Source organism: Pteropus alecto, unplaced genomic scaffold (assembly GCF_000325575.1).
Source record: "Pteropus alecto unplaced genomic scaffold, ASM32557v1 scaffold146, whole genome shotgun sequence".
Classification (NCBI taxonomy): domain Eukaryota; kingdom Metazoa; phylum Chordata; class Mammalia; order Chiroptera; family Pteropodidae; genus Pteropus; species Pteropus alecto.
In genome coordinates this window covers 5,629,926-5,645,390 of record NW_006442107.1, presented here as the reverse complement: position 1 = coordinate 5,645,390, position 15,465 = coordinate 5,629,926, and the positions used below count along the sequence as shown (strand labels likewise).

The window sequence follows — 15,465 nt, the reverse complement described above, 5'->3', positions numbered from 1 at the left end:
GACTGAGCTAATTGGGAAACTTTACTTACTATCCTTGAGTGTGCTCCAGGTTTGGCACCGAATGTCAGTTTCCTCGTCCGGAACTTAAACTCTAAACCTAGAATCTGCAAAGAGCCAGGGAATCGGGGCAGGTGCTTGGAAGACTTCTTGGGTCATGTTATGTTAAAAGAATAATAATTAGGGGCAAATGCTGAATAAATATATAACTGTACTGTGAGACTGCTCTCTTGGGAAAAGGTAGTTAGATAATAAGGGACAAAGTTCCTAAAAAAAAAACTGCATACCTGATTTGGATTGCCACCATATACATACAGAGATGAGAAATTGAATGTCATCTTGTCCAAGAAAGGTATTTTTTTTTTCTGTCCTTCAACCTTCATCCACACAAGTGAAGAGGAAGGAGAGCCTGCTGGATGTGGTCTGTATTTAGAGCCAATTTGGATTGTCTGGGTCCTGTAGTGAGCTCTTTCTTGTGGGAGGGTCTTTGGCAGTGGTGGGGGTGGGGAGGTTGGAGGATGAATTTGCCTCCAATTTGCTGTGCAAGGAAAGCATAGATAGTTCCCATGTCATTATTTTGCCTCTTACTAGGAGAGAATGAAACAGATCTGTCTAGCAGTTATTCTCTCTTTTTGGACAGTTTATATCCATACATTGTACTAAAAGAAATACTGCCTGTGAAACTTCTTTCATGCCTGCTATATAAATGAAAAGGATTATTCTCAATTATGCCGTTTTATTTTTTTTTAAAGGTAAATAATACGGCAGGTAGACACAGCAGGTTGCATTTAACCGACCAGTGGCACTGTCTATCCTTCAGTTATTTTCCAGTTCACTGCAAACATTTGGTTTTCTTATCAATATCATCATTATGTTCATTTACTTCCTCTCTATTACTCTCTAAGGGAATATAGCGCCAAATGACTTGTTTCTTCCAACTCTCATAGGAGTGGCTCTTGAGAATGAGGCAAGGAAGGGGTTAGCTGCCAGAAGGGAACCCTTTCCACAGTCCCTGAGTCCTTGCCGTGAGTGCTGCTTTTGTCATGGGAAGCAAAGGCTTTGCCCTTGGGAGAACCTCACCTCCTGTCTCTCTCTAGCGGAGAGCATGAGGGAAGCCTTCGGATGAAGACAGAACTACTGGTGCAGATGGATGGGCTGGCTCGCTCTGAAGACCTTGTGTTTGTTTTAGCAGCTTCTAACCTGCCCTGGTAAGACATCTAGAGAGTGCATTCTGAATACATTTCAGAATACATGTAAGTACGGATAAAGATATTATAGTGGCCACTTTGGGCAAAGCCTCCTTGTTTGGTTCCAGTCTCAGAAGATTAATCTGAAGTCTTACCTGTTCAAGTCCTCAATCCTCACTATCTGTACCATGAAAGAATCTGCCTTAACAGAAGAAACCTAGGCTAGGGCTACCACTGACAATATTTAAAATTGATATTTTGCATTTAAAAACAATTTATGTACTATGTTTAAACAGGACTTTGGCATAGAACTATAACATGCTAAAATCTCTAGGACTCAGAGACTATACCAGAAATAGTATGTTAGATTTTAACAGTATTAAAATTAAGCTTTTTTTAAGTTAGGAAGAAAATAGTTTCCTTAATGTTGCACAGTAAATAGAAAGCTAAATAATCTCTAATTGAAAATACAACCTACTCTCAGAGTCTTTTATTCAAACTGTATCCCAGAGCGGTTTAAGAAAAATTCTAGAAGGGGAATTGGGAAATAAGAGATGTTGACTAGGGAGAAACAATATCTACTTGGAGAGTATATTTTAAGAATAATTATAATCTTTTATAATTCCAAGAATATTTTCACGTTCATTATTTCTTTTGAGATACAGGTGAGACAGGAGACAGATAAGGAAATGCTGCTTTCCCATTGGCAGAGGGGGACCAAGGTCAAGGGAGGTCAATCTACCCTAAGTCAACAGCAAATTTGCAACAGGGCTCAGACTTTGACACCCTTACCTCACCCCTGCCCTTTCATTTCTGTTTCCACATGCAAAGGTGAAATGAGACTCACTTCTTTAGGACGTGCTGATCAGCTGGGCTCCTAAAGCAGAAGTCACTGAAAAGAAATCATGATGCTTATGTGTAATCTGTTATTTTAAATATATTCATAATTTAAACCTGGTTCCACCTCCCTGCAAGTTTACACATGTTCTCTAATGTGCTAAGGTGATCAGCATTCTGCATTTTGAAGATACAGGTTATTTATAGGTAATATTAAAGTGGAGTCTATTTAATTACAATTGTGGAATCCTTTAGAGAAAGAATTTCTGTTCCTTCATCCATTTGAAACAGGGTTGATCATAATACTTTACTTATGTCTCAGGGGAGAGGGTGTGAAAACAGTGAAGCTTTGTGCCTGGCTTTGAGAAGGTCTATGTCCCCAGGGAGACCTACGCCTTTTCTAGAGGATTAGAGAACCCTCTGCTGCCAATGATACCTAGGACTTGGTTGAGGAAGTTATTGTGCTGCCACTATTTCCCTAAGGTAATCAGTTTTGGTAAGCCCCAAATAAAATGGTTCAGAGAGGCAACCCCCACCCCCCGCCAAAAAAATTGCAAATAATAAAAAGTTAAATTAAATAAGCTTAGAAGGGCTTTCCTGAAAGAATTCCTCTAACATGTCAAATGGCAAATACACACATGCTTTTGAGAGTCCATCTTTCATATCACAGATTGCTTCATTACAATGTATCTTGGAACCAATATGCTCTAACCCATACATCCTTGAGCATTGCTGAGATTTTAATAAACATTTTATTATGAAAAACTCCAAACAAACACTAAAAAAGAAAAAGACACAATGAACCCACCACTTCACAGTTTCCATAACTAACAATCTTGCCCAATTGATTTCATCTATTCTTACCTCCCTTCTTTTTTGCTGAATATCTTAAATTATATCCCAGATTATTACGTTATTTCTCACATACATACTTCAGCATACATCTTTAAAAAAATAAGGGTATTTTCTTACATTCTCACAATGCCATTATCACCCCCAACAATATTAATTCCTTAATATTATCTAATACTCAGTTTATATTCAGATTTCCCATTTTGTTTCAAAAATGTCTTTTTACAACTGATTTACTAAACTAATATCCAAGCAAGATTCACCCCGGTACTCAAGCAAGGTTTGCATTTTGTAATTTATTGTTCTCTAAAGTCTCTTTTAATTTGGATCAAATTCCTTTTTTTTCCCCCCCTCACTTGCCATTGACTTGACTGTCAAGGTAATTGTCCTGTAGAATGTCTAAACTTTCTGGGTTTGGCTCATTGTATCCTCATAGTAGTATTCAGATTGTTTCTCTTACCACTATAATTACTCTAGACTAAACATTAGATTAGATTCAGGATCAGCATAATTTTTGGGCAAACATACATCATAGGTTATGCTGCGTACATCACATCGTATTGCATCCAGAGAGAGGTAATGTCCTGTTGTCCAGCTTCAGGTGAAGCCAAGATCTATCAGTGCGTTCAGGTGTACAGTTCTCATCAACGGTTTTAGCATCCATTGATGATCTTTGCCCAAATCATTATTTCACTAGGGGTGTGATTCTATGGTTCCCTCTCATTGATAACTAGAACTGCTCTCTATAATAGAACTTTCTCTTATCCAGTAAGGCTATTTAGTTACCCTGAAATATAGTTCTTACTAGACAAGCAGGATTCTTTCTTTTTGATTTTTAAAGTCATGAGTTGTACCCTAGTAACCTCCAGTGGTAACTAATGAGTCAGTCTCTCCCCAACCCACTTCCCTTTCTATATGATCTAATGACTTGTCAGATATAACCTCATCAGTTTTTTAAAGAAAATCTCTGTTGAGATATAACTCATGTACCATAAAATTTACTTATTTAAAGTATACGGTTCAATGGTTTTAACTATATTTATATGGTTGTACAACTATCACTGCAATCAATTTTAGAACATTTTTCTTTACCCCCAAAGAAACCCCATACCCATTATTAATTACTGCTCCCAGCACCAGGCAACCAGTAATCTATTTTCTGTTTCTATATATTTGCCTATTCTTGTAACTATGAGTGGAATTGTTATGGTAACTCTATGTTCAATCGTTTAAGGAACTTTTGCCTTCCTTGCTTCCTCCTTCCTTCGCCTCTTTTTCTCCCATCCCTTCCTCTCTCTCTTCCTTCCTTTCTGAACGTTTTTGTTCCTCTTTCTCTCTTTCTGCCCTTGTTAAACTTCCCATGTCTGTCATTCCTAGGCTCGGAGGCTTTCTGAAAACCCTGTGACTGGTTATTTGATGGCAATGCTGTCTCATAGAAGTATAATGTGAGGCACACATGCACTTTAAAATTTTACATTTAAAAATATAAAAAGAAACATAAAATTAATTTAAATAACATTATATTTAGCCCAACATATCCAAAATATCATTTCAATATGTAATCAATATTAAGAATATTGCGATATTTTACTTTTTTAATAGTAAATCTTTGAAATTCAGTGCAAATCCATTTTAAATTTATGGCACATTTCAATTTGGACTAGCCAAATTTCAAGGTCCAGTAGCTACAGGTGGTTGGTTGATGGCTACCATATTGGACAGTGCAGTTCCAGAGACTAATTTGCCTAATCCCATGCTGCTGTGGCAGAGATTGATTAATTGCTTCCCAATATTCCCATTACCCAACATAGAATTTTGGAGTTCTATTTCTTAGTGTCCCTGCTATTAGGTGTGGCCAAGGCCAACCTTCTTTGTTACTTGCACAAGATGACTCAGGCTTCATTTGTACATTTTGATCCAGACCTGGAATTAGCCATTGATTCACAGAGCTCTGGGTCCCTTTAATGGGAAATGATATTGAGAGAATTATAGTCTCACAATTAGAGGGGCTCCTTGCTACTGGATTACCATTAGTCCTTGACCTTTTGATTCGGCAGAGCTAGGAAATACATAGTTTTAAAAAGAGGCAAATAATAGGTTCACAATAGTATTTCCCATTCAAATTTAATTAAATTCTTTAATTTAGTTAAATTCTTTGATTTTATATTGCATATTTTCTCTAATTGTGAAAACCTTAGTCCTTAACAACATTAATATAATATTAATTTTATCATAATATGTAGATCTATTTTATATTTGTATATATAACAGAGTTTCTCAGTGATAATACCAATACTATCAGGACGGTAACATTTTGATGACGAAAATGGCACAGACCTGGCCTAACTAAGATAGAAGTGCCAATTCAAGCTTTCTCAACCTCAGCACTATTGACATTTTGGGCCAGATAACTCTTTGCTGTGGGGGGCTGTCCTGTGCACTGTAGGATGCTAGGCAGCATCCCTGGCCTCTCCCCACAAGATGCCAGTAGCACCACCTATTCCCCAGTTGTGACAACCAAAGTATATCTCCAGACATTGCTAAATGTTCTCGGGGGGTGGGGAGAATCACTCCCAGTTGAGGCTCCCTGGACTAATGATACATAATGAATATAATGTTATATAGAGATAAGCTGCCACCCGCTCCACAGCTAAACTCTCAAGGTTTTTTTTTTTTTAAAGAACTCCATAGAATAACTGAACTTGGTTTACTTACACAAAAGGAGACATATTATATAAATTGTTCTGTATCTTGATTTTTTTTTTTCCTTAACAGAATATACTGGGGATCTTTCCAAAGAAATACAGAAAATTCTTCTTTACTCCATTTATAGCTGCATATGTCCCATTTAGTGCATATGGTAACCTATCCCAATCACCTAAGGATGGGTATTTTGGTTATTCCTACTTTTTTGGTATTAAAAATAATGCTGCAATGAGTCATGGTGTGCACATATCACTTTGTGTATTTGCCAGTGTATCTTTGGGGTAGGTTCCTGGAAATAGACATGCTGGGTCAAAGGGTTAATGTGCATGAAATTATAGTAGAGATTGCCAAATTTCCCTCCTTAGAGGTTGTGCATCTTGTATTCCCACCAGTGTCCTGCTGTCATTACTTAACATTATAGTAAGAACATTTCCAATGTCATTAAATAATCCTTGAAAATTAGAAGCTGTAATGGCTGCCCTAAATTCCCACTCATGAATATACCACAATTTAGTTAATCATTTCTTTCCTGTCGAACATGTATGATGCTCCCAGCTTTCCTCTATTATAAATAATACTGAAACAAACTTCCTTGAAATAAATCTTTGACCAAAATCTGGTTGTTTCTTTAGGACAAATTTCTAGAAGTAGAATTACTATATCAAAGGGTAAAGATGTTTTTTAAGCTCCTTGCTACATATTGCCCAAGTCCTTCTCCAAGGAAATAGTGTATTTTTTATCAAGAATATTGGGACAGGCCTTTATCTTGGCTCAGCGTCTTAGGTGAAGGAATGCACTTAACTGATTCAAGCAGTTTGTTCTTCTGGGAGAAATAAATAATATCAAAATGTGTAAAAACTCAGTTGTAAAATTTCAAAAGAAATGCTTTAGGGTTAGGTAGTGGTAGTTCTCATCTATAGCATCTTTCAGGGCACTAGGCTGTCCTTTACTGCTTGTGAACTTATCATTTCCCCAGACAAATCCATTCTGTCTCAAAGGGGTAGTTATTTCCTTCCTTCTTAGCTGTGAGATGGCATGTAGCATCTTTGTTTATTCAGTGCTTCTCCTCCAAGGAGCACCTTCTCTGATCTATAGCATCACAGAGAAGACAAGAGAGAAGCAAGAAATAACGGCTCATCTGTGCCATTTGATGTGTAAATAAGCAGTGAGACGAATAACAAATGTCGCATTTTAACATTACCGCTTAAAGTAACTGCCATGTAATAAATGTTTAGTGAGCACAACTAGGGCTAATTTGACTCGCCTCAATTGTTGAGTATTCACAAACTCAGGCCCAGGAGTCCAGAGGGAGACAAAACATCGAACAGGGCCATTAAGGCAAATATCATCTTTAGATGTCTATTTAACTTGATGGTAGTTTGTACAAAAAGGTGTGAATATTGTGTGTGTGAAGCATGTTGAAACTCATCTTTTCCTTGCTTTATTTGCAAAAGCGCTGGAAATATCGCTATCCCTCTTAAGAATAGACACCTGGTATAACCAAATTCTGGGTTAAAAAAACAACACCCCCCCATCCCGCCCCGCCCTCAAATCCTAATATTTAGAAGAAAGCATAAGATCTAAGAAATCACTGCATTGGCAATGGGCAGGAATGTACTTATGTAAACAAATTTCTTCCCATATGAATTCTCTTCTCTTTGGTATGATATTTCTCTGGAAGTGTATGCATATGATTGAAGAACTCAGCAGACATAACCCAGGTTCTTTCCACAATAACTCCATACATTCTTTGGGTTCTATGAGAGAAGCTGGCTCAAGTAGAAAATGTAAGTAGGATTCAGCTTAAGCAAGCCTCACTGTAGAAGACAAGGTAATCTTCAATGCTCTATTCATTGGCTCCCCATTATCTACCAAAGAATACTGTATGCAGTTCCTTAACCTGCTCTTCAAAGATTGCCACGACCACTCACTTCATGTTGGTTATGAACATACTGCAAAGACTTTGCTCACAAAACTTCGCTTTTCTCTGATCATGCTGAATATGTTTGAACTACTGAATGAATGAACTAGAATTATATTTAATTTCCAAATTCTTTAAAATTTGGAATGACCTCTGTTCCAGGAACCACACAGTTTAACAAGGGAAAGCAGAACAAAGGGCTGAGGAAGGGCCCAGAAGGATTGGCACAGGAGCCCAGGTGCTCAGTGCAAGGCCATGTAGTCCATGCAAACAGTCCAGGTGACCCAAGGGCACTGCCACCTGTGTATAGCAGTGAGCAGAGGGTTCAGTGGCCAGGCTGAGGTCTGTGAACCTTATCTGTGTCTCACATGTCACTCTCACTGGTTGCTTTTGGCCTTTCAAGTGAAGGAAGTATCAGATAACCAAAATAAAGAAGACAGGAGAACAGGATTATTAGTCAAAACTCAAAGTGTAAGAGCTAAAGAGAGTATCTTCTGGCTGCCACAGGTTAAATTTTTTCATATAAATATATTGGCATAAAGAATAATTCCTGGGTACATTCCATTTGTCCTTTGTTTCCTCCCTTGTATGATTGTATTATTATTGATGTCATTAAAAGTGCATTCATCAGGCCAGGCTGTCAGAGAGTTGCACTTATTTTGTGCCCACAGGCAGTTTTGAGGTAAATCTCTTGCTTTAGGGCATTAGCTGATCAATACAGACATCTATAGTGAGGGATTGTTTTCCCACCTCCCCTCTGCATGAAGTCACTCTGGATGGAATGGGGAGACCAAGAAGAAGACGCTCCTACAAAAGAACCTACCTTTCGCAGTCCCCTGCCTTCTCAGGAATGGGCAGCTGGTCCAAAGAAAGGCCATGGAAGAAAATGGCAACTGCTGATCACCCCTAGCTCTGCCATTTTTTCGGCTTATTCACTCTGCTTTCTTAGTTTTCGGTCTGATCTCAAGTCTTATTTTATCTTTGAAGTTCACGGGACCAACATTCCTGCAGCCCAAGGTCAAAACCTCCCTGTTATCACCTTTATTTACCTATAAGTAGGAGTTTGTCTTACTCATTTCTGTATATTGGAGACTTAGCAGTGACAATACACTGGGAAGGTGGTCAATATTGCTGAACTGAATGCTTCAAATGTGAGTTTAATGTTTTGTTTTTTTTCTCTCTATTCAAAGATCTCCCCGTCCCCTCTCTCCTTTCCTTCCCCCAACTCACGTCACCTTCTCCTCCCACTAATTCAGCCACAACTATCTGCTAACTACCTAAATTGACTCTGGATTCATTCAGATACACTCAGGTATTCTATCAATTTCATCTTCTTGGAGATGTCTTCTAGAGTCTTCTTACCAACTCCAATCTGAACTGATTGTCCTCTTCACCCAGGATATAGAGGAGACCCTGGGACCTCACCTCATCATCCTGGAAGATTCCTTCTTTCTCTGTGTCAGACCATCTGTTTCTTGGATCCTCTGTGGCCCTTTGGTTTAGTTCATTCTCTCCCTTTGGTCCTCCAATATTTCCCTTATAAAGTGTACATGAAAGGTAAATTTTTTAGGCTTTGCATGTTGAAAATATCTTTATTCTGTCTACTAACTTAATTAATGGTTTGGTCAAGATATAGACTGCTACATTGGAAATTATTTTTCCTCAGAATTTTGAAGGCATTGTTTTATTTTCTTCCAATATCTCACATTGCTATTGAGAAGTTGTATTCTTGATCCTTTCTTCGTATGTAACCTTTTTTTTCTCTCTAAATGCTTTTATGATCCTCTCTTTCTTTGTTCTCGGGGTTCTGATATTTCACCATGATGTGACTTGGGAGTTTACCTGCAGTAACTGTGCTGGCAACAGATCGTGACAGAGACAGGTTCCAGAGTCTCACTCTTTGGTTTCAAATCCACTGCCACCATTCACTAGCTTACTGACTTCAAGCAAGCTATTCAACCTCTGTACCTCAGTCTCCTCATCTTAAAATGGAAATAATAGTACCTACCCACAAGATTGTTTTGAGAATTAAATGAATTAGTATCTGTTAAATGCTGAAAACAGCACTTACCACTTAGTGCTATTTTAAGCATTAGCTTTTACTAATATTTCAAATATGAAAAATAATCTAGAGTTCTGCAGACTTTCTTCGACCCTCTGTTTTGAATGTGAATGTTGGCCCTGAGCAGGGCGATGTTTGTGTAGGGGAAGAGGTGGTTCAGTCTCTGATGTGAGATGAATTTCAATGAAGTAAGGCTGATAAAGAAACAAGTAACTGTTATTGCTGGTAAGGCAACCCTAGCCTGTGGTTCTCAGCTCAAGATGGGAGGAATAAACACAATCTTTAAGATAATCTGGCCACTCCAATTTAGGAGTCAGGTATGCTCCGTAAAAGGGTGTTTTCATTTTTCAATCTAAAAGGAAATAGCATGACATAGATTCAGAATTAAATTAAGAAAAATGGGAGGATGCTTTGGAAGTTCTCAGTGTTTCTATGAATGAGAAATATCTGGTGAGGATGTTTTCATTGTTACTCCTTATTAATGAGTAACGTTATTATCCCAGACCAACACACAAGCATTTCCTAATTTCTATACCAGGAAATCAAACAGATGTTTCCCTCCCTTCTAGGAATTTGAAATTTTTAACATATTAAGAGTAAACAGACTCACACTCAGAATGATCTGCTGGTAACAGGAATGGTGATTCTGGGTAAGTAAGAGCCCCAGTTAATGAAGGAAAACTACTTCACATAATTCTGAATAATACATTTAGAATAAAATTTTCTTTTAAATAACCATTTTGCACCACTCTCGTGAAAAAATTGACTCAAAGATCATTAACAGATGCTAAAACCACTAGTTGAAAGGGATTGGAGAAAGGGGCATTTACATGGTGACAAGTATTGTATGTAGAATACTTACGACTTGCAAAGAGATTTTTCCTTTACAGTGAAGAAATACACTGTCACTAGATGATTCCAGTAATTGAACACATTACTAATAGTGAGACAAACCCAACAGGTGGATCCCAGCATAATAAATATGAAAATACATTGATATATTTCATCTGTGAAATATATTGGCCAAAATTTTTACCCTGAGTCTAATTAAGCTTTTAGATCTAACTTGTCTTAGAAAGGAGGAGCTAGCGGAACCCATCACATGATACCATGAGGAAAACATTGGGTGAATCCAGAACGTGGGGCATTTCATTCTACAACTAGCTTTATCTTTTCAAAAAGGGGTCAGGGCAAGGAGACTGGTCTAGATTATGAGATTTAAAAGACATACTCATATGTAATACATGATCTGTAATTAGATTTTGGTCGGAAAAACTCTAAGATATTTTTGGCATGAACTGGAGAGATTTTAATATAGACACGTTATGCCATCAGTGTTAGTTCTGTTAGGTGTAATAATAGTATTGCGGTATGTAAGGAAATACCCTTTTCGGAGGGGAAGTGCATGCAGAAGCATTTAGGGGTGGGATTTTATGATATAACTTACTTTGAAATAATTTAGCTAAATAGATATGAAGCAGATATAGCAAATGTTAACTGTTGTTGAATCAAGATGGGAGGTTTAAGGATATTCATTGTTTTATTCTACTTTCCTATTTGTTTGAAAATTTTATATTAAGAAATTTAGGGAAACGGCTCACAGATACAAAATTGCATAAACCTGGCATGACAGCATTTTGGAAGGAGCACGAATGAGTGTCTGAAGCGCCACATTTGCATTGGACACCCGGAAGGAGCATTCGCTCTCTGAGTTCACCAGAGCAATGGAGTGAGATAGTCATTCGCTCCAGAATGTATGAGAATCTTGGAAGAATTAATGTACTTCCCAGAGTGCTCAAGTCATTGTCAGGAATAATTTACTCACTGGCAGGATAGGACTGAATAATTCATGTTACGACTTCAATGGGAATGCTCATTGTTTGGTTGCTGTTAGTTGGATTATTTCCCCCAAAATTAAGTCACTTGATATTACCTCCTTTACATCAGGTGTTTTGGGGATGTATTTTCTTTCCTTTTCTTAACCAATTCTTTCTCCCAAACAGCATGAAGTAATTGCCCTATCCACTCAGGCATAGAGGTAGAGTTAACAGTTAAAATGCAGAACTGCTCCCTGCAGTGCAAAATTGTTCTTAAACTATAGTTGTCACTTAGGAAGTGAGTTCACTGCCCCAACCAGTTCCTGTTTGTGACATGATTTCAGGGAGCTGGACTGTGCCATGTTACGCCGCCTGGAGAAGAGGATTCTGGTTGACCTCCCCAGCCCGGAGGCCAGGCAGGCCATGATCCGCCACTGGCTGCCCCCCGTGAGCCAGAGCAGAGCCCTGGAGCTGCGCACAGAGCTGGAGTACAGCGTGCTGAGTCAGGTAAGCTGCCCTGCAGGGAGGAACCACAAGACACCTTCTAGGCAGGGTCTCCTCATGAGCTGTTCGGAGCCTCTTCCTTGAATCACTTAGAAAAGATCCAAACTCTCTAGCAATGCAATGGGCTTCTTCTTCACGAAAGAACGAGCTCTTTGCCACTTGGAGATGTTCAAGCAGAGAGAAACAATGCGATGTAGTGAAAATAGCACAGGGTTTAGACTCAGAGAACCTATGGCCCTGTGTGACCTCAGGGGAATGACTTATTCTCTGAGCCTCAGCTTCTTCATCTGTAAAATAGGTAACAGATCCACCGCAAAGGATTACTGTGATGATTAAATGAGTCTTTCACAAATGGAAGAGCTCTAGGTCTGTTACCCCTACTGTCACTGATATCATTGCCTCCACTGAGTGGACACTTGAACATGTTCTCTGAGGTTCCTCAAAGGCAGGTAAGAGCTTACTTACAAGAACAAAAGTGTCTATTAAATTTGATCATCATTGGATTTAGGCACAGGGCCCTATTAGGCTATGTTGGATGGTCCAGTCCTTCACCAGCATCTTACAACATACATTTGGAGTTAGAAAGTTGTTTATTGACCAGCTTCTTAAGTTATCCAAACCTAAGAGAGAGGCCCCTCTCACCCCAAACACTCTCTATCTGGGAATCTTTGTATAGTGTTCATGGGGGCAGATGCAGAATCTAAACCCGGACTCCGTTACCGGGTCCTGCCTATAAGGATGTAATCACCACCAGCGTTCTACGTGCTGACCAATAATGTCTAGTTTGTGGCTGTTTCAGGAGACTGAGGGCTATTCAGGCTCAGACATTAAGCTGGTCTGCAGGGAAGCAGCTATGCGGCCTGTGAGGAAGATCTTCAATGCACTTGAAAATCATCAGTCAGGTACATATGGGATCAAAGCACAGGTGTTCTGAGAGGGAAATTTGTGTTTAAAAATCCACCTTTCACCAGCAGATGGAGCCTTGCTCCTGTTCTTGGTGGCTCTTTACATTTGAACACGTTCTTTGGTCAAATTGTCCTTCCAGCACTCAACCCATCCCTACTCTGGTGTTCTGCTTTTGATCAACTTTGCCCCCAGATAAACTTAGGGCTTGGGCTTTTATTTCTCTGGCATACTATGATGTTGGGCTGGATCAACTGCGGCACTATATAAATATTAAATAATACTTTGATAATGATACCTTTAAGTCACTTTTTTTTTTTTTTGGTCTGGGCTGCATGGGCTGAGTTGCACATTAAAGAAATTTTATTCCCCAGCCCTCTTTAGTCTTGTCTTTTCTGCATTAACCATTAAGAATGCTGCATTATGCATTGTCTTGAAAGAAGGTCTATTAGCATTTCAAGAGCATTGATCATAAGGTCGATTGTTATGCCGTTTACTGTTGTGTTTTTATCTAGAGAGCAGCACTCTACCTAGGATCCAGCTGGATACAGTGACCACTGCCGACTTTTTGGATGTGCTAGCTCACACCAAGCCTTCAGCAAAAAACCTGACTCAGAGATACTCGGCGTGGCAAAGTGAGTTCGAGTCTGTTTGAAATCATATTTACCCTGACCTGGCCACAAAGACAACCACAGAGGCCTCCTGGTTTATTACTGTAAGTGAGAGAAGAACATAATGATTAGAATAGAAAAGAAAATTATTCTTAAAGACCGGATTAATTTGGACAACTGTATTGTTTTGGAAATGTGAGATTTCTTTGTTAATTTCATGATTGATATCAGCGAAATAGTGACGATTTCAATTACAGTTGTATATGTTATTAGGTCAGGCAGTGGAGACTTTTCTTACAATTAGACTCTGTAAAATTTTGACGAACAATTTCTTGCAATGTTCCTCATTCGTGAATTGGTGTTTTCATTTTGAAGAAAAAGATGTAGTAAGGAAAGAGGTGTTGGAATGCCCAGGGGAGCATTGAGCTGGGGAGCCAATCAGAAGCTAGGCTTGGCAGACCATCTGGCCAGCTGACAGTTCAAGGGTGGATAAGGATGGGAGCAGGGAAGGAAATGTAGTTTGTTGCTTCTGACAATATTCTGAATCTCATCAGTTCTCCCTAATTCTGACCTCAACCAGTGATATCGGCAGCAACCCGCTACCAAGCTATGCCCCCTCGGATATGTCACTGACCCATCTCTAGACATGACTGTTTTGAGTCTAGAGCTAATTGCAGTGGTGACTAGCACATCACCAATAGCTACCAGTTTGAGCATTTTGAGTTCTGGCCCCTAATAACATCTTTCAACTTTTCACATCTCACGCCCCTGGTGCTCTGCCCTTCCTTTTCCATTACCATACCTCATTGGATCCAGAGCTCAGGGTAGGGTACCCAAGCTTCTAGAGCTGTCATCCTGAGTCTCCCCTGCTCTTAGGCTCCTCCACATCTCCTTGTAGGTTATAAACAGCTAGAAGCATCTCCCTCAGAAGTCTATAATCTGAGAGGAATCTACTTTCAACTCTCGATACATTTTGAAGGCTTTCACTAGATAATGCCACCCCTATCCCCACCTAGAACTTACCTACAGTAAGTCACCTTCTTTTCTCTTCCTTTGCCTTGTTTTCTTCATCCCTGCAAGACACAATCCTCCTCTGAAGAAAAACTTCCAGGAAAAGGACATTTTGGATAAATATTCTAAAAGATGGTACCCTTTTAAACAAAAACAAAGCATTTGGGGGGTATTATTTCAAGCAGATATCCTCAAATGCCTCTTAAAATGTCATTTCATGGAAAAGGCAGTCAAATTGAAAACATGCCTAACATAATGAATTTGACGTAAAAAGATTTCACCTTAGGATATGCTAAACTTAAGCTTCGTGATCATTAGGTATTATACTATGCTGCACTAGTGATACCTAGATGAATAGGTCTCTAAACTAAATGGCCTCAGACTGGCCTCACTCTTCTTTTGGGTTGTTTTCTTGATGAGGCTTCCAGCTGTCATTTCTTGTAGCTGTTGGTCCTTTTGCTTGTGGCCACTACCATCTTTTCTGATTTCATAAAATCTCAATTGAATGGAATCTCAGCTGTTGCTGTTTATGAGCCGTAGTTGGAAAGTAGGCAAGTTTGCACTGTAGGTGTGCTTAGGAGTGAACAGGTGACAAGGCGGAGGAGACAGTCCTGTGGGTAACTGCTTTGTGACAAGACATTGGGGCCCTTTTAGCTTACTGCCCATTCCTGATTCCAGGGTAAGTGTGGTTTTGCCATCCCTCACAGTGAAGACATGCCATCTTCCTCTACTTCCAAAAGCCCACACGCAGCCTGCTGTGTACTCGACACCATGTCCACGCACTTCCTCCATTTCTTTTAATTTCCAAGTTCACCTTTGTAATACTTCTACCTCTATTCAATCTCATAGTCAACCCTCCTCTCCTCTTTCCTTTTTGTCTCCAAATAATTATGTATGTATGTTTTTAGGTCATGCTTTTATTATAGTGGCTTTTTAAAAAACCAGTTTTTTACATTAAAATGACTTCTTTAGATGAAATAAAATGTAGCTCTTCATCCCTCTGCCTTGTCCCCCCCCCACATATTTGGGTCTTCCCCCATCATCCCAAATAGTTATA

General features: G+C 39.1%; 1 protein-coding gene across 1 annotated transcript in view; it reads left to right on the top strand.

The window, feature by feature from the left end:
* Positions 1-15,256, top strand: part of KATNAL2 (katanin catalytic subunit A1 like 2) — a 62,354-nt gene extending 47,098 nt beyond the window's left edge. Inside the window, exons 13-16 of the mRNA XM_006919926.3 lie at positions 1,095-1,205; positions 11,724-11,886; positions 12,683-12,785; positions 13,302-15,256. Of these exons, the coding sequence (XP_006919988.2) occupies positions 1,095-1,205; positions 11,724-11,886; positions 12,683-12,785; positions 13,302-13,441 (517 nt within the window). The 3' untranslated portion in view covers positions 13,442-15,256. The remainder of the gene's footprint in view (positions 1-1,094; positions 1,206-11,723; positions 11,887-12,682; positions 12,786-13,301) is intronic.
* The last annotated feature ends 209 nt before the right edge of the window (positions 15,257-15,465 follow it).